We start from the raw sequence: 21900 nt of genomic DNA, 5'->3' as shown, positions 1-21900 counted from the left end.
ATGCAAAGTTTATTCTGCACAGTTGTAATATGTTTCTAACTTCAAATATTTTCCTCTTTATTAGATTAATGAATTAATGAGTTTCACTGAATTGACCTAAACATTTTTTTATACAAGAATGAGGACTAAAATAATACCTCTTCTGTTCTTCAGACTGCAAAAGCAATATTCTAAATTAGACACTGAAGCCATAAGATTTTAATTAGCTGATCTCTGAAGTATTTAGGTTTTTTTTTAACCAGACAGAGTATTTTAATCATTGTGAGTAACGATGTTTCACAATGAATGGACATTTGATTTGGGATACTGAGGACATAATTTAGCAGACAAACTGGGGAAGAAAGGACATCTGTTCTTGATTCTCTGCTAGAGCTTATTCTTTTTCACAGTTGACCATGTTGTACCTGAAACTGAATCAAGCCTGGTAGAAGCTTTTGAGAAATGGAGAGAATGGGGTGATGGGAAGGCTTGCTGTGACTACTCCTTGCATGTGGACATCACCCACTGGAATGACAGCGTCAAGCAGGAAGTGCAGACACTCATCAAAGAGAAAGGTATGTTAGTTCCAAGATCTGTTCTTGGCTTTTCTCATTCTAATTGCTATTCTGCTTAATTGTTATTTATTAGTATGCATGTGTATGCAAAATAGCTATCGCAACATTTTTTTTAGCTCCTTATTTGTCATTCTTCAAGTATCTTCAGTTCTTTGTAACAAGAGTTAAAATACTGTTCTGGATGGGTGACTTGGAGCCCAAAAGCTCGCAATTCAGATTTAGTTGCAATTAATGCAGTTTCTTCATTTTAAAAATGAAAGCTATTTTTCACTGTGATTTTAGCTTCATAATATATGAAGTATAAAAAATTATTTACAAAGAGCAATATCAATTGTTTAGCACTGCAGACGCATGGTCCATTCCAAATTTTGATTTTGATCCAAATAATGATTCCAAATCACTATATCTTTTCATAAGCAACTTTGTACATGGTAGCCATAAGGGTTCCCCCCTTTGGGTTATTAAAAATTTAATTTACTGATTAACTGACCTATTGGCTATTTTTTAATTAGTTGATTTGTTGTCAGTGAATTCTAAAGTTTATTTTAAATTACAATTCCTGGCTTACCTGGAATTACTACACCGGAAACTATTATAAGTCTGTTTTACCTCCTCCCTTATTATTGAGAACAGAACTGAGAATATACAGTATAGACTCAATGCTTTGGAAAGCATCCAATCTGGTTCTTTACCTATAATACACCCATCACCATTGATTTTTCTCTTTTCTTCCCCTTTCCCAGCATTATGAACTTCTCAAAGGAATAGATTCTTTGCATAAACATAAATTATAGTTCACCATAACATGCAAAGATGGATAATGTTTTCATCTTTTCAGAAGCGATCCTCGTCATGGGTTATTTCTATAATCTTATGAGAGATAATAAATGAAGGAGCAGTGAATTGCACAACATCCTGGTTGTTTTCCAGAGTGTGGACAAGACATTTCATTATATTTAAGATATTTTTGCAAAAGACTTCCATTGTACTCTGTGTAATAAATATTTTTGTATTACTTCTTTGCCAATACTTGTGTTGCATAATCTTTCCTTACTTTAGGAGTTAACTCTTTCCTGGTTTACATGGCCTATAAGGATTTGTACCAGATGTCAAACACAGAGGTAAGAAATGGGTTATTGTACTGTGTATAAAAAAAATTGAACCTTTGTCTGATAAAAAATTATTCAGAGTCTTAGTGCATTTTAATTTGGAAGGGTGTATGTTATCTTAGTGAACCCAATTAACATTAAAAACAAGACAAATAGCATTAGAATAGAACTCACGCTATAATATGTATAATCCTGGAACACCCATGAGAGGTATTTAACCACACTTGATAAAAATCAGATCTATTACTGGCTATTAGAAATCATACTCCTATATTCAAAGGCAGCATATCTTTATCAGAGGGTGATAGCTCCAGTTATTTAACTTTCCTTAATAAAAATATGATGCAGGCCAAAATTATTTTGTTGTTTTCCCAAGCCATCCAATTAAAATCTGTAAGATAGAATTTTAAATATTTAATAGGCAGGTTTCTGGCCGTATAACAAGAATGAGCTGTAAGTTGTAATCACAGATACTTCTACCTTCAGTGGAAAAAGTGCATTCTCAGAAGATGAGTTTTGATGATAATTTGCAGTGTTATATGGTTATTTACATTTTGTAAAACTTTTTTAAAAAGCACTTGATAAGTATAGTAAATCAAAAAAGAAGATGAACCCTCAAGTTCCCTTCATTGGTTAAGAAAAGTAGGAACAGAAAACAGGTTCCAAAATTGGTTTCAAGAACCAATTTTAAGTAAGATTATTGGGTTTTGAGTGTCAATCCATGCCCTGTTTTAAACAAATTGTAACCCCAATGATTTAATCAGGTTGTTATTAAATTTTGTATGTTTTTCAGAGCATCTAATTATGAAGCAGTTGCTGCACATAATACAATTGCAATTAGAAATTATAAACCTTAGTCAGTAGTGCATTGGATAAACATCAATTTCTTTTTTTTATTACTAGCAGGTATTGAATGGTTAATTTATTAAAAGCCCATAATTTTAACAAAATGTGTTCATTTGAGACATTACAGGACACAGATAAATCTTCAGTCTCTTAATACTATCTTTCTTTTTTTATAACAGATTTTTTTATTATTTTTTCCCTTCTACAACACCTTTACAGTCATTACATCAACATTGTTGTGTCATCATACCTGTACATGTATATAATGTTTCACTTCTATATTTACATACTTTATACAGTTTTGTGTGTGTGTGTGTGTGTGTGTGTGTGTGTGTGTGTGTGTGTGTGTGTGTTGTTTTTTGGCTTATTTAATTTTATTCCTGTTTTGTAGCCATTTGTACCAATTGTTCCAAATTTCATAATATTCCGACTCTTCTTTATCTTTTAATTTCAGTGTTAATTTGTCCATCTCTGCACAATCCAAAGTTTTTTTATCACTAATTCGTCCGAAGGGGTATTATTTTGTTTCCAGCATTGGGCAAATGCTATTCTAGCTGTGGTTAGCAGATGTGTTAATATGTACTTAATTTTCTTTGTATATTTCCCTTTGATTATTCGCAGTAGAAAGATTTCGGGTTTGTATTTTATCTGTTCCAAAACTGTCTTTCTTATTGCATCCTGTTTTTCAGCTGTACGAAATATTTAGTTTCTTAGGAGAACTTGGTGCAGTAGCTCAGGTTCACGCTGAAAATGGGGACATAATTGCACAGGTAATGTTCTGCCTTTTCTTGACCAAATAAAAGCAAGCAAGCACGTACACAATTGATATGTGGTTTCTGTGAATTTTATGCACTAATGCTGCATTTTGCTACACCATATGAAATAAATAAACATTGAAGCAACACTATAAAGATATACATTGAAATATTGTACTGTGTGAAAAGAATACCTTATGACACATCGCATGGGTAGCCCTCAAATTAACTGTTTGCTTAGTGACTGTTCAAAGTTACGACAACAATGAAAAAAGTAGCTTACAACCAATCTTCGCACTTAACAATCACAGCATCCCGTCAGTCCCATGATCAAAATTCGGGCCCTTAGCAACCAACATGTATTTACAGTGATTTCAGCATCCTGAAGTCTTTGATTGCCAGTTGTGATCTTCCCACAGCAGAGTCAAAGAGGGAATCCAGAGTTACTTTACTTAATAACAACTGCAGTGATTCACTTAATCAACATGGCAAACAAGGCTGTAAAATTAGGTGTGACTCACTTAATAGCCGCCTTGCTTAGCAGTGAAAATTGTGGTCGTAAATCAAGGGCCGCCTGAATAGATTTATTTGATAAGTCAAGTGAGTCCTTCGATCGCAGCTGGACAATATAAATGCTTGAGTTGTCCACTATGCTTAGTCTTAATTTTGTATCAGTTCAGCTTCAAATAACCTTGTTTCGATATGTTAATATTTTAGCCCTGTCCACTTCCTAGCTACACAAGCTTGAACATCTCCAGAGTTTTCAATTACCGGTAGACCTTGACTACCACAGTTAATTTAGTGACTGTTCAAAGTTATAATAGAATTGAAAAAGTGACTTTATTCAAAAATAACTTATGGAACACTTATGACTGTTGCAGCATCCCTGTGATCAAAATTTGGATGCTTGGCAACCGATTTATATTTATGACAGTTGCAGTGACCTGAGGTCACGCAATCACCTTCTGTGACCTTCTGACAAGCAAAGTCAATGGGAAACCAGATTCACTTAATAACCATATTACTAACTTAACAATTTCAGTGATTCACTTAACAACTTTGGCAAGAAAAATTGTAAAATAGGGCAAAATTCACTTAACAAATGTTTCACTTAACAACAGATATGTTGTTATAAGTCGAGGGCTACCTGTATTAATTATTTGAAATCTTTGTTTCTATACTTCAGTCACACTTTTAATGTTGCATTTACATAATAATTTCCTAAAAGCTAATTTGTACAAAAACAAAACAATAGAAAATGCTACCTATGTAAATCATTTTTTCAACTTTCTTATTTAAATGTTTAAAAGTTATACTAAGAGAAAGGTAGGTGTAAAGCATTTGTTTTAAATTATTCACAATACATTTAGTAATTAAATTAACAATTAAATCAAGAAATAAAGAAACTTGTTTCTGATTCAGGTCTCATTGTTGTTCTATTCTTTAGGAGCAAGCTAGGATGTTGGAGATGGGAATAACTGGCCCGGAGGGTCATGTGCTAAGTAGACCAGAAGAGGTAATGCTGATGAATGAAAAATCGTAGTTTATACAATTAATTGGGAATTATACACTCTATACACATGCATTTTTAAATACAAATATGATTCCACAAAGAAATAAAATTTATTGTTTAACAATAATAGTTTAATTAGGAAATTAAGAGGATGTTAAACGATAAGATACTTTTACTATTGATTTTAAAAGAAACTTTACTCCAATCATTTTGGTTGTACAGTTTCTCTTCTTGCTAAACATTTCTAGCTAACATTGAAGATTTGGAGGAAAAGGGAAGAGTGTAAATTTAAATCATTTTCTCAGTTACCTCAGATTTATGTGGTACTGTTGCCATTTTAGGGATGCTGAATCTCTTGAGTAGCATAATTATGCCTTTATCAAATCTTATCTGTGAAACAATTATATTAATTAGCAAATATCTTTGTTAGTAAAGAGACTGATGGTATATAAGTGGTGGTTTTGAAATTCAGTCATCACCTAATAATAGTCATGTAGAAGATGCACACTTTTGCTTGTGAGAAATGCTACACAAAATATTATTGTACATTCTTGGGTATATTTAAGATGCTAGGTGAAAGACACATTGTACTAAGTAATTGGAAATTAGGGTTGAACATTTTCTTCGATGCCTATCTGAATTAAAACCTAAGAAGGACACAAAAAACATAGGGTAGAAAAATAACCTGCATTTCAGCACAGGTGGTTTGTAAGGTTTTTTTTATAGATATATAAAAACAAATATCTCACTGATTTAAATAACTAGGCCACATGTCTGTCACAGCAGACTGCTGTGCTATTATGTTCTGCTTAATAAAACAATTGCAGTCGTAGCATTCCACTGTGTTGCCTCAGTTGACTGATAACCATGTGTAATAAAACCACTTAGATTTGTTTCATCAAAGTATTGCTTTCCATATGACCAATTTGGGTGTCATGCTATGATTCATATATATATATATATATATATATATATATATATATATATATATATATATATATATATATATATATATATATATATATATATATATATATATATATATATATATATATATATATATATATATGCATTTCTATGTTGCCAGTTGATATGAGAGAGACAGTTTGATGTAATGATTAAGGCATCAGGCTAGAAACTGGGAGACTGTGAGTTCTAGTGGTGCCTTAGGCACAAAGTTAATTGAGTGACCTTGAGGCCAGACCTTTTTTAGCTTAGGAAATAGGCAATGACAAACCACCTCTGAAATATTGACAAGAAAGCTTCACAGATTTGTCCAGACAATTGCCCAAAGTCAACACTGATTTGAAGATGACATGCAGACACACATTGATGCACACATGCACAATACAAACATATTATAGTTGAAATGAACATTGTTGTGATAAATCACAATAAAAATATTCCAAAAAAACCCATATATATCATAAATTTCCCACCTTGACTATCTAGGCAGCATGTTCAAATAGCCTTCATCAATGGAATTCCATACTTTTGAAGAGTTTATATGATACAATACTTTCATTTTTCATTTTTTTTCATTTTCCCTTTATTTGTATGCCGCCCTTTTCCCTGGGGGGACTCAGGGCAGCTCACAGTTCAAAAAAAGGGGGGGGGAGGACAAACAATTTTCCAGCATGAAGACAATACAACATATTAAAAAGAAAACACAACAGTCACACAATTCGAGTGGGGTTAGAATCTTAACCCCAGGCCAGCCGGGACAGCCAGATCTTTAGAGCGGCGCGGAAGGACTGGAGGGTGGTGAGGGTCCGGATCTCCATGGGGAGTTCGTTCCAGAGGGTCGGAGCAGCCACCGAGAAGGCTCTCCTCCGGGTAGTTGCCAGTCTACACTGGCTGGATGATGGAATTCGGAGGAGGCCTAATCTATGCGATCGTATCGGTCTAGTGGAGGTAATTGGCAGTAGGCGGTCTCTCAAGTACCCAGGTCCAGTACCATGAAGGGCTTTGTAGGTGATAAGTAGCACCTTGAAGCGCACCCGGAGACCAACAGGCAGCCAGTGCAGCTCGCGGAGAATAGGTGTTACGTGGGTGAAGCGAGGTGCACCCACGATCGCTCGCGCGGCCGCATTCTGGACTAGCTGAAGTCGCCGAATGCTCTTCAAGGGCAGCCCCATGTAGAGCAACTTCTCAACTGAAAGATGCTGAATTCAGTTTCTCAGCTCTATGGTGCAATATATTCAGAATCAAAATAGTGCATGTAAATATGATTTTCTTGGCAAAGCCTTTTACGTTCAATATGAAATGTTTCTAGGATACATGGACTGTGTTAGGAAAGGAAACCAAGTTTTTGAGTTCATACTTCAAGAGAGAAAAACACAGTCTTCATATACAGCTGCCTGAGCTGTAACCTAAACTTTTTAATAGCCCCACATTTTTGGAGCCTTGAATAATTTGTGTGTTTAGGACAGTGTCCTTTCAGGATACTCTTTGTTTGTTTTTCCCCTTTCCTGTGTAACAGTATTTAGCCGTTCTGCTAAATACTTGGACAGCCAGAAGGCAATTTCCATTGAAGTCAGGCTGACTAGTCAATGATGTAATGTTCCAAAGTTAGCTTACATGATGAAGTGTTGAAAGTTCTAGCAGTACAGACCAACTATGTCAGGGAAAGCCAAAGTGGCCAACAGGCTCACAGGAAAGGTAGAAAAACCCTTACAATCGCAACAGATAAAAACACCCAGGTGCAAATATTTCCCCAGTCTCTGACAGAACAATAATCAAGATACATAATTTATTAGTGCAGAAGTGTTTTAATCCAGATTTTTCCAGGTTAATAATTATAGCAGTGGGAGTTTAGCATTTTGGGCTTCATCATCTTGGCAAAGACTGTTTAAAAATAATTACTTGTTAGAATGAAATGTGTGCCCAGTAGAGAAGTAAGAGCCGAGGTGGCACAGTGGTTAGGGTGCAGTACTGCAGGCCACTTCAGCTGACTGTTATCTGCAGTTCAGCGGTTCTAATCTCACCAGCTGAGTCAAGGTTGACTCAGCCTTCCGAGGTGGGTGAAATGAGGACCCAGACTGTGGGGGCAATATGCTGACTCTGTAAACCGCTTAGAGAGGGCTAAAAGCCCTATGAAGCGGTATATAAGTCTAACTGCTATTGCTATTGCTAAGTATTAACATAGTAAAAAGATGTTCGAAAGAAAAGCAATCATTAATTTGTTCTGTTATATTAAAGATCAATTAATATTATTCCAATTGGTCAAGGCTTACATTTATAATACCTCTTTTATTCTTCATACTGTTTTCCATATATAAAGCTATGTCCATCACTTAATCCCTAAAAGATAAGCAACCTTATGGAGAATGCTGGTGGGGGAAAGTAATAAGCAAAATAAATTAAAAAGCAGAAGATAAGAGGATATGAAAGAAAAATCTAAAACCATCAATCTCACTAACTATACCTGTCTGTACCTTTCCATCTCCTTGTTCCACCATGTCCATAGGCCAATATACATAAGTTCATTTGCTTGTTCATAATTTATGTATAACTTGTATTCCATTTTCTCTGATGCTATAATGTTTAAATACTTTCTCATCATTATGTCATACAGTCAGCCTAAAATACTCTACAGTTAATTTTGGTTTTCAGATTACATAACATTTTCTGCAGAAGGGGTCAAATGTTTCTATCTCCTAACAACACTTTGTTAAGAGAAACCTTTCTGGTACATTTAGCCATATGTAAGCCATATGTTGTTTCTTGTCCCAGTATGCAACTATATACTGAATATTCAATTTATTCTCAGCTGTGTTTTGCTTCCATTGTGGATTGCTCTGTTGCATACAATAGCCAACCTTCAACTCCATATTTATACAAATCGTTCCATAATTCAAGCCCATTCACTTTATTGTGCAATTTCTCTAAACATAATAAACTTTTCACCTTCATAAATGTTTCACTGCTTTCCCAGATTTAAATAGCTAGCAGTTCTATGGACCCATGTTTTCTCCATCCAACAAACTCATTTAATTACTCTGTAACACATTCAAGATCCATACAGCATACAACTCATACAATTATGTAAAAATATAGTGTCACCTTGAAAGCCAAAATCTTCTGCTGTATATAGTAATGCATTGTGTTTGTATTACAAAATGCACAGATGGTTGTAAACCAAGGTAGTGCCAGATTTATGGAGAAAATGAAACACTCAGTACAGATAGATACTGTGATAGAAAAAATTTGGACCTGTGTTTATCATGTCTGCTTTATATACAGATTATACATTATGGGTAATTTTGGAGGTCTTTTTTAATGTTCTTGAAAACAAAACCTTATGAACTAAAATGAATTCATTGTGTCCTATGAGCCTATTTATCCTATATGAATGTGTATGAACTCGCTAACCTCTTTTTCAGTTGGAGGCTGAAGCTGTCTTCCGCGCCATCACCATTGCCAGCCAGACCAACTGCCCCTTATATGTGACTAAAGTGATGAGCAAGAGTGCAGCTGATCTGATATCACAAGCCCGGAAAAAAGGTATGTTGTTTCAGCGTTGTATCTTCAACTCTGTCTTATTTTCTGACTCATCAGAACTTGCACTCAACCTGATAGCCCAAAATGCACCCTGAATTGCCCATTCTATAGAACAGGAGCATAGGTAAAGCGAGAAAGAACATCTCTGAAATTGTTCAAAGGATGCAAAAACTTTTCATAATCTTGGAAGCTGCTGAGCATTAAGAAGTAAGTAAGTAAGTAAGAACTGAGAAAAACGACTGTATTTGGAGGAGTATTAAGTTGGTTAAGAAAGAATACGGTAGAGTCACTTTTGTAAGTCTTAGTTCCAGTTACATTTTTATTTGTGAAGTTCCCAGATGTATCTAGTTACCTGGCACAGAATGTTCAACTTAGCAAGTCTCATGCTAAGAGTATTCCTTTTTACTTTAAAACAGTCTGTAACTCATTCTCTTTAAAAGCGAAAAATTATCTGATCTGGGTTTAAAAGCAAACTGGAAGACATATCAATTTTTAAGCCCAGGTGCTTTGTCCTTGGCTTTGAAATCTGGTTGTCATGGTTTGGATCAACAGAACCAAAGGAGCCATTAGAAGTAAGTGATTGCTGCCTTTAAAAAATATATATGTTATCTGGTTTCTTGCTCCCTTCTCTATAATGCATGTTCTTTGTTCTTTTTTTTCTCCCCCCCCCCCTTCCCATGACAATCACCAGGCAATGTTGTGTTTGGTGAGCCAATCACAGCCAGTCTTGGAACAGATGGAACCCATTACTGGAGTAAGAACTGGGCAAAGGCTGCTGCATTTGTGACTTCCCCACCTCTAAGTCCAGATCCAACAACCCCAGATTACATCAACTCCTTATTGGCCAGGTTGGTAATGGCAAGGAAAGGGAAATTCCTCTTTTTGCTACCTTTCTTTAAAAATTTTAAAGTAAAATGTATTGCGGCCTAGAGTTTGGCAATAGCATAGACACAGAACTCCCTGATTAAAAAACTGTATATTTAGATATGAAAGTGTAATATAATACATCTAAAATGGAGGACAATGGTGAACCCTACAATAATCTATTAATGGGAAAGAATTATTTTGGATTTGGTCTTCAAGAATTGACAGCCATTTTCCCTTCGCAACAACCTCCTTAACAATTATTATGTAATGTGAATTATACTGAGATAGAGTAACTAATCCAAAGTCACCCAGTGAAGTTCCTTTGTTAAAAATGGATTTGATCCTATGTCTCTCCAGTTGCAGTCCAGCACTTTATATAACCAAAAAGCAAAATAAACCAATAGTTAGAACAGAATAATATTTAACTGAAATACATTCTGGCACAGGATTAAATGGGCATTCTTTGAACAGAGCTAAAACTGACTATCATAGTAAAAATAGCCAGTCTGGTAATAGGAATTACACATGGAACCTTGGCCATGGTTACTTGGGAACCATGGAGACTTTTTATGTATTCCTGCGTCTGAGTGAGTTCTATGCGTAGTTTTGCTAATACATTTTATCTAGATAATGCACATGAAGTAAGCTACATCTGTTTCTGATAAGTACTCTGTTGTTCTGTTTTGATACAGCCCTCTGGAGGTTTGTATGACAGAAATCTTTTCTTCTGTTTATATTTAGTAAAATGGTATAACTAACGCAGATTTCTCTGTGCAGGAAAACGTATTTGGTACCAAATTATTAAGAGAAGATTAAGATTATTGTTGAGTTAAAATTTTGGTTTAGAGATCCAGACTTAATCATCCCTTTGATTCAGAAAAATAAGACAAACAGTTCATCTGGAAGCCAAAGATTTTCTATATTTTCCTGTTGTTTAGACAAGGCTTTAAGGATTTCTCCCTTTCTTAATTATAGTACATCCTTTCAGTTCTTCATTCCCTGGCACCTAACAGATGTCAGGAAACGGAAAGTTTCCATAAAAATCTGTGCACAACTCTTTAAGTCCATTACTACTATTTTTTGCTGCCCCCTACTGTCAATAAAGATAATACTTAGACACGTAGTATTACTTGGTTTTTAAAGAAATACATGGATTTTTAAACAGAGTGATGAATTAAAGTCTTGCTTTTCTACTGTGTTCTCTGTAATCCACATATATGGAATTCTATGGCTATACAGAATTCAGTATGTTTGGTTAGAACCTCACCTTCTTCGTTTTCATATGTACTTCCACAAATCATTTCGGTTTTTCTTTGATCTCCACAGTGGTAGTGCATTACAGTGTCTCCGAAATACTCTTTTTGTCATCCTTCCCCTCCCCTTAATTTTCCTAAACATACTTTCAACTTTGAAGTTGAACTTTTGCAAATGATCTTGACTGTACTGTTTTGAAGATTCTCTTTTCCAGATGCAATGTTGTGGGGCCAAGTTTGCATGCTCTGATGGACACAGTTATACCTTTAGGGATTAGGAGCATGCTGTGGATACCTCAGAGAGATTAGTAGCAGTTGACTCAGATGTTTTTTTGCTTTCTCCATGCGTTTGTGTCTTTCTTTTGTCATGTGTTTGTCACAATCACAGAGGGACATTTCCATTATTTCAAAAGCTACCGTTCTGAATTCTCTAATTCACTGTCTCTGCTGAATCATATGCTGCTTCCATAACATTTCCAGCAGGAGATAAGTGGAAGACATTTGAACTGGCTTCCCATATAACAAGCTTTCTGTTGAGTTCTATTCAGGTACTTCACTGTTCCCAAGAAAAATAAACTTACCAGATACATTTGAACTCGCATTACTTGAGTTCTTTCCAGACCGCTTTCTGTTTGGGATCATCACATTTGCTATAGTTTGTGAATTATACTTAAAGATCTATGGTTTGCCTCTGCTGATTTGTATAATGCTGATTTTCACATCTTTATCATACCATATCATATACCAGTGATGGCGAACCTATGGCACATGTGCCACAGGTGCCATGTGGAGCCATTTGTCAGGGCAAGCGCGTTGGCCAGCTGAGTTCACCCTTTTTAAAAGCCATTTTTCGCCAGGAGCCTGGGGAGGGCGAAAAGAGCCCGCCCCCGGAAGCCCTCCAGAGGCTTCATGAGCTTCCTTGAAGCCTCCGGAGCACAAAAAAACGGCCCTATGGGCAAACCAGAAATTCAGGAACAGACTTGCGGTTTGCTCGAAGGGTCGTTTTGACTGCTCTGAAGGCTTCCGGAGCACTCAAAACGACCCTCCGAGCAAACCGGAAGTGACTTCCGATTTGCTCAGAGGGTCATCATTTTGACTGCTCTGGAGGCTTCAGGGAAGCCTCCTGAAGGTCCCTAAAGCCTCTGGAGGACTTCCCGGGGGGGGGGCAGGGGACTGTTTTCACCTTCCCCAAGCTTCTATAAAGCCTCTGGAGCCTGGGGAGGGCGAAAAAAGCATGCAAAAAATGGGCAGGAGTACCTGTAATGCACGCATGCACACTGGGAGGGTGTCGTGCATTGTATTATGTGTGTGGCACGTCCACACACGACCCCTCATGCGCTCCCCCCACTTATGGCATGCGAGCCAAAAAGGTTTGCCATCGCTGTCATATACCAATGCCAATACTTCTACTTTATTGTGCACTGTTCTGTTTATCTTTTGCTCTTCAATCCCACAATGGCTTCCGCAAATGTATGGCCACAGTAATGCCATGTCTACACTTGAAGGGAGCCATCCTATAATCATCTTGGAGTGCTTATACTTGGGTCATCCTGTTAGGGACCTTCCCAGGTGTATTCTTGACTTGCTACCGGTATCTATGGAATGCCATTCTTTGACCAAATTTAATGTCAAATACAGTATTTCAACTCCAAAACCATCCTTATTTCTGAATCTCCTTCAAAATTCTCTTTGGCACTGGGGATTTAAATAGCAACTCTGATCAACAGGTTCCAAGTAGATCTCACTTATCATTGCTTGGGATAAGCATAGGGGATTGTAGGAGAGGTAAAATTAGAAAAACTCTGGTTCGTTATCTGCAAATTAATAGCAAAAGCCAACTAATCACAGTTTATAAGGACAGAAGGGGTTAAACGCAATTCTAATTGGCAGAGATCAGATGAGGAAACTATTATGGTTGTCCTCCTTTGCAGGGGGGATAGCCTGCATTGAAAAGGTATGTGTCACATCAGTTCTGCTTCCCACTTGACCATATTTCCTGTGAGAAACTATTGCCAACATTTTGTGAAAAGGATCAAACTGAGGGATTATTCGCTCTCCTGCTGCGCTATATGAGATCAAGAGCATCTCTTGCTGGGATTTAGAAAATAATTCCCTGAGGATTGCTTTTGTTAGATCTTCAGGTTGGTTCCTGGGAGTGAAGAGCAAATATATTAAATCAATTTGCATTACAGGTTCATCTGGCATCTTGAAGTGGGTCATGGATGTTAGGATTATTTCCTTGCCTTGTATATTTATGGTCATGTGATGTGCAGCCTGTTAGAATTCATTACGCTTTAGCCATTTGAGTAGTTTGATTTCGGCTTCCTTTGCCGTTTTTCAACACTGGCTGCTCAAAATAGCTTTCTGCACATGGTGTCCTTCCTTGAGAATCAGAAGAAAGAACTTATGATTTGGGAACCAATTTGAAAAGTTTGGTGAAAGGTTTGTTTTAAACCTGCATCACCTCTAGAACTGACCACTGCTTTTGTTAACAATGAAGCAATTCAAAGGGTTGCATTTTGTTACAACCATCTAGATTTTCAGACAGACAGACAGACAGACAGACAGACAGACAGACAGACAGACAGACAGACAGATAGATAGATAAAGGGAGGGAGAGAGGGAGGTTTGGACTTAACCCTAACCCTAGAACTGTACAAATGTTTGAACATACAGTATCATCCTTAAGGTAGCTGTTATAAAATTCGCCCTTTGCTTTGTCCTTCCTTGCCACTTACAAATTATGATACAAACACAATTCAGAACATTCTGAAGTCAAGGCAAAAACAGCAAAACATTTGTGTAACATTCGACTTATTAGCTCTTTGAAGTACACAGTCAGTCCTTTTCAAGAAAATAAAATAAATCTTACGAAGTACCTGTGTGATGGATCTCCAATGTTTTAATATGATTGTATCATGCAGCACTAGTTTAACAAAGAACTACTGTCGCATAGGCCAAAGTTCTTCTTTTTTGAATATGAAAACTGTCGTTTTCTGTTTGTTTTCATGGAAACGCAAATATTTCATGTTACGTTGCTCATGTAACTAGAGTAAATTTACTCTATAGGGCAAATTAAATGCAGCTTTTTGACCTAAGTGATATGCAACATGTTATGTGGAGAAACTATTCTGTGTTTAGGGAGTCAGTGCCCAAACCAAAACATCTGTGCTTTTTATCTTTGATCTGTAAATAAAATGCTGTGGGTCAGTTTGTGCTGCGCACAAATCTAAACACACTGTTTTGAGCAGGAATTGTTATGGTTAGGGAAGAAACAGGAGGAAGAGGCATTAATGGCCAACGGGAAGGAAGGGGAGGCATCAGGAAGGTCAAGAGTGAAATAGTGTAATATACAGTACTGGGATATTAGCAGGAGCAACACTTGTGGGGAGGGAGAGAAGGCCCTGAGAAGCTAGAGTAGCCAGTGGCGTTGGGGGTTCTGGCATACTGGCCGCAGTGATGAAAGCAGGGGAAAGATTGTTAGGCAGGTTGGGGAGCTGGTGCAATAAGTTGCCATGGAACTTGGTGAGGGAGTGGGCAGCATGTATCAAGCTTGCCCCATTCACTCTATCTGATTTTCTTTCGCACGCAACAACCAAAACAGTTCTGTTCTGCCTGCTCCTTACAATACAAATTCTGGATTTAGAAAAAAACAGGGCTCTCTCCCAACTTCACACAATTAACATTTCTTGTCATTGAAATCAAAGCAAGAATAAGCTCTAAAACCACCTATTAGGATTTCTTTCATAAAACATCAGAAAAACTTTCTTAAAAGAATTGTGCCATGAGTAGAAAATACATCAGATACTGGAGTGTTGTGCGCACATACATAGTGTGTGTGTGTGTGTGTGTGTGTGTGTGTGTGTGTGTGTGTGTGTGTATCCATCTATCTCCTTGGGATGTATATATATCCTAAGAAAGAAATTACTACTCCTGTTTTCCTTTTTTAAAAAGCAATGTTATTTTCTTTTCTATCAATCTCTTGCTTTTGTATGCCCTTGCCTAATTGTGACCCTTGTAAGTTAATTGGATCAGTTTCACAAAGTGGCTACACTCGCCATCTTCAGGTGATGGCGAGTGAGACCTCGCTGAAATGTTGCCAAGACAATCTCAATCTTACACGAGTAAACACCCAAATAAAACAAGACCAGTGTACCTGTACCTGTGAAAATCTATGAAAACAAATATATGTATGTATGTATGGACGGACGGACGGACGGACGGACAGACATTAATGATATGTTATCCATAACTATTGCCTCTCCTATTTGTGGTTATTAAAACTTTTTAACAGATTACAAATAATTATAGAGCAAAAAAAAAAAAAAAACCTGAATGGATCAAGGGCATATGTAACCTTTTGGTTTGTCTCTGAGCCAGTGGGGACCTCCAAGTCTCTGGAAGTGCGCATTGTACATTCAGTACAGCACAGAAAGCGATTGGGAAAGACAACTTCACCGTCATTCCAGAGGGAACCAATGGCATTGAAGAACGGATGTCTGTTATATGGGACAAAGCTGTGGTAAGAAAAAGAAGCTATGGGAGGAAGGCAGCCACGTAATTAGGCTTGGGATGATGTGACAGGAAATTCCTGTAAGACCTTCATAATAAAGGTGCATTGTGGCAACTGGCTCAGACTAACTCAGCTATGAAAAATGAAGATACAATAAAAGAAGCTGCTGCATATAACAACAGCGAGTATTTGTCTGGGTTTTGTTTCTTTTCCCCTTCATTTAAAATATTTAATCATGATAGGGCTTCTTTATATAGGAACAGATGTGCCTAGTACAGTTTTGTGCCTATGCCATTATAATCACTGCCTTGATCCCCCATGTACTATTGTAGCAGGGTCTTTTGTGTTAATATCTCCCCCCCCCCCAATTCTTATGTCTAATTGTACTAAAATGATTTTTAATCGTTTGTTGGGGAGAAGTTACAAAGAGAAAAGGGAAGAAATATTAATAAAAGAAAAAATATTTAATTACATGTTAATGATTCTTTTATTCGTTGTTTTCATTGTTTTTGGTTGTTATTATTTTAACTGAGTCTCACTTGCTTAAAATAGATAATTAAATAAAAGAAGTGGGAACTGGTGTGTAGAGCTTTATGTGAATAAGAGAAACATTGGATGGATATAACTTCAGTTCTGCCCATTCCTGACATATGCCTGCTTCAATCTGTTTTCTCTGGGTCATTTATTACAGGCTACAGGGAAAATGGATGAAAACCAGTTTGTGGCTGTGACAAGCACCAATGCTGCCAAGATCTTCAACATGTACCCAAGGAAGGGCAGGATTGCTGTTGGGTCAGATAGTGACCTGGTCATTTGGGATCCTGATGCAGTGAAAATTGTATCTGCTAAAAGCCACCAGTCAGTAAGTTTTTTCATACAGTAATTGTCTAAATGATCAAATCAGTGAATTTGTTGCCACAACTGAATTATTGGAATTTCAGTTCACAATTCACGGGTTAAATAACTAAACATCTGTTTCACATGGGTTCTCTTTGGGGGGGAAAAGCTAGTGGTAAGAGTTTCCAGTTTGGGAAACAATTACTGTTTCAAGTCTGTAATGATTTTTCAGTTTGATTACTTTTAAGGGTGTTTTTTTTTTTGCATGACTCACTTGCTTAATTCATGAGGACAAAATGCCCTTCACCTGATAGAATAAGATCTTGAATCTTTCTTAATCCTTAAAACCAAAGTCCTCCTTAGATGATAGGTTTTTTTTCAAAAGTTTGATGTGATATTATTTAAATATTTTTAAATTCCTAATAAAGTCCATCCCTTTTGCTCCAGCTTTTTAGATTTACATTGCACCTAAATATAAAATTAAGATTGGGCACTGATTTTCATAAGCTGCATAATAACGATACTGACGGTTGTATGTTGTAGGCAGCTGAATACAACATATTTGAAGGAATGGAGCTCCGTGGAGCCCCTCTGGTTGTCATATGTCAGGGAAAGATCATGCTTGAAGATGGCAACCTTCATATAACACAAGGCACAGGACGATTCATTCCTGGCATCCCATTTTCAGATTATGTCTACAAGCGCATCAAAGCAAGGAGGAAGGTAAGACAAACCTGGATTGTAATATGAAATTACTGCCTGAAAAAGTGTTAAGAAAAGGGACGAGAAATATCCAGACTGTTGCAATATTTCATCATTTCATTTGAAAGCATTTGGGAGATTCCTAAATTGCAGTGGGACTCCACTAATAAATCCCTAGACTTTGCATCAGTGCTTCCAAAATCTTACAATTAGACACATTTGAATGGAAGAGCAGAAGAAAAAAATTGTTAGTGAAAGACAAGCTAATTACACCCTTAGTTTCCTCGGTAAACTTTCCATTTTCTTCTCGTTGTATTTCTTTTAGGGGGTAGCGTGATTCTGTGTTTAGAAGTCCAACAGCATCTGGATTATATTAGCTGTTTTCCATTTTATAAATAAGGATGAAACTCATCAAGCAAGCTGTGGCAATAAGCCTGCTCTCTCCCCCCCACCCCACCCCCGCCATCACATGTCTGGTATTACAACAAAAAGGGCTTTTGTATATTTAATTGCATACACACTGTTTTCCATCGTATCCAAACATGTGAGTGTATAAGTTGGTGATAAGAGATGATTGTGTGAAAATCTGTCCAAGATGCTGAACAACATCTATCGCTCATAAGAGGAAATTCAGGGTCATTATACAGTTGTAAATGTTGCTTCGTTTCATTACTTTTGACAGATGGCTGAAATGCATGCTGTGCCAAGGGGCATGTATGATGGGCCTGTGTTTGATTTGACTACCACACCTAAAGGAGGTACCCCTGCAGGTTCTACTCGGGGTTCTCCTACTAGGCAGACAGCACCTGTAAGGAATCTTCACCAGTCTGGATTTAGTTTATCAGGTAAGTAAGACAAGATTGCACTGTTTGCAACAGAAGGCAAGGAGAGAAGTTCCAGTAATATTTAGTATATTTTCCCCTAGTTACTCCAAAATCTTTGCATCTGTGCCACATTCATAGGCCTCAAATGTTACATTGGAAAAAGGAGCATATGCATATTATGGCTTTCTGGAGCATATTGCTGACACTGCTCATAGATCACATTCCTGCTAATTCGTTCCTACATAACGAATGATATGTGGGGAAACCAATTCATAAGAACAGCAGGAGAGGTGGCTCACCTCTATATGTGTAATCCATCTCCGGTTCTTTCTATATGAGGATCACAGATATATCCAGAGTTGACCAGCAAGTTTGCTTGAATGCATGTTTGTACAAAATAAGCTAAGGATTATTTCTCCAGAAGATTTTCAAAATGGAACAGCAGTATATTAATAGTCTTCTAACCTGCATATTTGTTCCTCTCCCCCTGTTATATATGCTCCACAGGTACTCAGATTGATGAAGGTATTCGCTCGGCCAGCAAGCGCATAGTAGCCCCTCCTGGGGGGCGTTCCAATATAACATCTCTAAGTTAAACTTCCAGTCATTGAGAAAAGAAAGAAAATGGAAAACCATTATTTGGGAAAAACAGAGCAATGGTACCTTGATATTTAAGAAAAAAAGAGCAATGGAGAATTCAGATTTTGAAGAATCAATAAGCCTCAAGCCTTATGTTTCATAAAATGCTACTCGCTACCTAGCTTTAAAAAAATATTGCGGGTTTCCTTTTTTGTTTATTCATAGCCTTAATATTTTCCCCATTTTTTTTTACATGCATGCAAATCTGACAGGTGATTAAGTTAAAATATGTAATTGTACACAGTGAGTGCTTGTGCAAGGAACTCGTAAGAAAGGGGCTGGAGAAAAGAGGGAGTGGCATGAGCGAGCTCTTTAGCCAGGGTGCTTGTGCAAAATCAACCCAGGAGTTTAGTATGGGGAGGGGGGGCAGAAGACGGTGGGCCAAGGTAGTGGGAGGTGGATTGGGGGAGGGGGGGCAGTAGATCTTTGTATTGTGTCCATGTTCTTCTGTTTCCACTCAGTGCTGACGAAACAAAGATGCCTCAAAACAATCATGAGGCTGTTGGAAAACTCAAATCATCTTTGTAGTGGCTCTGTTGTATCACATTTTCCTGTTAGAAACTTTATTACTTCGTACATTTTATTGAATAAAAAATTGAAAGACATTTTCTTTCTAATTGACTTGCTTCGACAAAGTAATGTGTGTCTCTTTCATTTCCGTTCCTTTGAGACAAAGCAGGTGGGGGGCGGGGCGGAGGATGCGATTCTGAATTGCAGGAAAACACATCCAATTATCTTAGGATTGATATTCACATTAACTTATTTAATGCCCATCCATGCTGTCTGTTTTCACATCACATAAAGTTATTAGTGACTCGCCCAGGGAAGTTGTAGCATCTTCTTTGCTCGGGAGGGCATGATGGCTATTCTTTCAGTATTTTCATTTCTCCCTCCAACTGTGGAAGAGTTAAGAGCATCCTGGGTGTCTTTTGATTTTGCAGAGCTCTCAAATCAGTAGAATTGCCACTTCAGTTTTGAAGTTTGAAAAGATTGTCTAAGTACAAGTTTTACCTTCCTCCTTTGTATAACTTCATTGTCCATCAATTGTTGATTACCATTTCTACAGCAATGGAATACACATTTTAATTTGCTCTGAGAGATTGTGTTTATTTTGGAAAGCACTTGCTTTTATTTAAGTAAGCAAGTACCAAGCAAAGTAAAAACAACTTTACTTATCTTCCAGTTTCTCTCATTTCTTCCTGCCATTAGCAGAGTAACACTTTGAAGGGAAGAGTTCTTTAAAAAAAAAACACTTGAAAGCATGCTATTATAATAAAACAGATTTTCATCCACCCACTTACGACTATCTACACCTGGATATTGTCCTATATATTGTCAAATACATCTCTTCAAAATCTTTTGAGTATCTCTGACCTTTATACAAAGGTCGGATGTCAAAAAAAGAGAAAAGCTTGTGTTCCCAATCTTACCTGCCTCATTCCTTCTATTTCTATAAGGAACTTTATAAGCAATTACTAGTACTATCACAGCAAGAAAACTTTCCTTTTGATCCCTATATTGTGAATGGTATATAGGTATATTACTCTTGTGGATTGTTCTAATTGCCACTCAATCTAATTAGTTGCAGGAGAGTTTGAATATAGAATTAAAATTGTAATTCTGTTAAGTTAATGCCAGGTTTCCAATTTTGCTTTTTACAGATGATAATATAAGCCCTTTGTTAAGTATTGTAGAGTCATAAATGCACTTAATGTAAATGTGAATATTCTTCAATAGAATGATGCCTTTCTTTCAGAGAGAATTCCAATTTTAAGATAACTTCAAATTATTCAGTTTATATTTTTGTTTTTGTATCATTTAGGAATATTGTCTGTGTATTTTTCAAGTTGCCACATGGTGGTGCCAAACAACAAATAAAAGCAACCAGTCTACTAAAATATGGGGATAGGGACAGCTAAGGTGAATATATGTATTTGTATTCTTTGAAATTCAGATAGCAAATATCGGACTTTCTCATCTCAAATAGCTGTGTGTTTGGAGCAATTATGTGACAAAGATAAACTGTTTTTCTGCTCTCTGGAGGAGAGATTGTTTTCTGTGCCCAGCTATGAGTTTTTACTGAAAAAAATATATGTAAAAATCTATGGAAGTTTTACTAAGGAAAATTGCACAACGTAAATAATGCTCATGTTTTTAGTGGGAGCTGCTATTCAAAATACATGATGAGGCTTAACATGCAAGCTATACTGCTTTTATGAAACAAAATGTTTATAATGAAAGCTATAAAAGGTTTCCAATAAAATGCTCTCTAAATATGCCCTTCAGCCTTTTCTATGGCTTTTCCATTGCTTTTCCTAATGTTATGATCTTATGATTTTTCTAATGTTCTGACAATATTCAAAATTTATTTAGGCTTATTGTCTTACTCTGTGGCAGGTTCAGTTTCAACAAACCAACACAATTGGGCCTGTTGGATTGGTTCAGGGTGGGTTAATTTCTTGCTTCCCAAATAGAGAGGCCATACTTGAAGTGGATTAATTTAGGACTGGGGTGGACAATTTTCCCAAGAGGCCACATGAGAAATAGACTAATGGAGGAGTGAATCAATAGGGCCATAAAAGTGCACAAGCATGGGTAAATTGAAAAATAATTACCTTCAAAATAAAAGCAATGTAATTGTATTGTCTGCATGGCATACATTTAATTTTTTAATTTTACATTTTATATTTGATTTGTAATTCCCAATTGACCTCATGTGAGCCAGATAGGGCTAGATGTAAAATATCCAGGTATTGTCTAGTACAAGGTAAATTGGGGAGTATTTTTGCTACCAAAAAAGCATGAATTAGACATTATTGTCATGGCTTAACAACTTCCAAAATCTGGACTCCCAGTGGTCTGCTTACTGCTGCCTTTTCATAGATTTTTCCCTTCATGCTACTTCAAGTACTCATAAGGTCTGGCTAAATCACTGCTGATGTCATTCATTCAAATATGTTCCATTGTGACTTGGCATCTAAACAG

General features: G+C 36.8%; 1 protein-coding gene across 2 annotated transcripts in view; it reads left to right on the top strand.

The window, feature by feature from the left end:
* The window catches only part of DPYSL3 (dihydropyrimidinase like 3), a 71795-nt gene extending 52245 nt beyond the window's left edge, over nucleotides 1-19550 (top strand). For both annotated transcript variants that reach the window (XM_014053698.2, XM_014053699.2), the window contains exons 4-14: nucleotides 390-554; nucleotides 1614-1675; nucleotides 3199-3279; nucleotides 4712-4780; nucleotides 9163-9283; nucleotides 9972-10128; nucleotides 15781-15922; nucleotides 16605-16775; nucleotides 17294-17473; nucleotides 18135-18297; nucleotides 18784-19550. In XM_014053698.2, coding sequence (XP_013909173.1) covers nucleotides 390-554; nucleotides 1614-1675; nucleotides 3199-3279; nucleotides 4712-4780; nucleotides 9163-9283; nucleotides 9972-10128; nucleotides 15781-15922; nucleotides 16605-16775; nucleotides 17294-17473; nucleotides 18135-18297; nucleotides 18784-18872 — 1400 coding nt within the window. In that variant the 3' untranslated portion in view covers nucleotides 18873-19550. The remainder of the gene's footprint in view (nucleotides 1-389; nucleotides 555-1613; nucleotides 1676-3198; nucleotides 3280-4711; nucleotides 4781-9162; nucleotides 9284-9971; nucleotides 10129-15780; nucleotides 15923-16604; nucleotides 16776-17293; nucleotides 17474-18134; nucleotides 18298-18783) is intronic.
* Nucleotides 19551-21900: the final 2350 nt, after the last annotated feature.

This window comes from Thamnophis sirtalis, unplaced genomic scaffold (assembly GCF_051295495.1).
Source record: "Thamnophis sirtalis isolate CommonGarterSnake01/CBP01778 unplaced genomic scaffold, rThaSir2_p1.2 scaffold_3, whole genome shotgun sequence".
Classification (NCBI taxonomy): domain Eukaryota; kingdom Metazoa; phylum Chordata; class Lepidosauria; order Squamata; family Natricidae; genus Thamnophis; species Thamnophis sirtalis.
The sequence above is the reverse complement of the archived record's forward strand: the minus strand, read 5'-3'. Positions and strand labels throughout refer to the sequence as shown.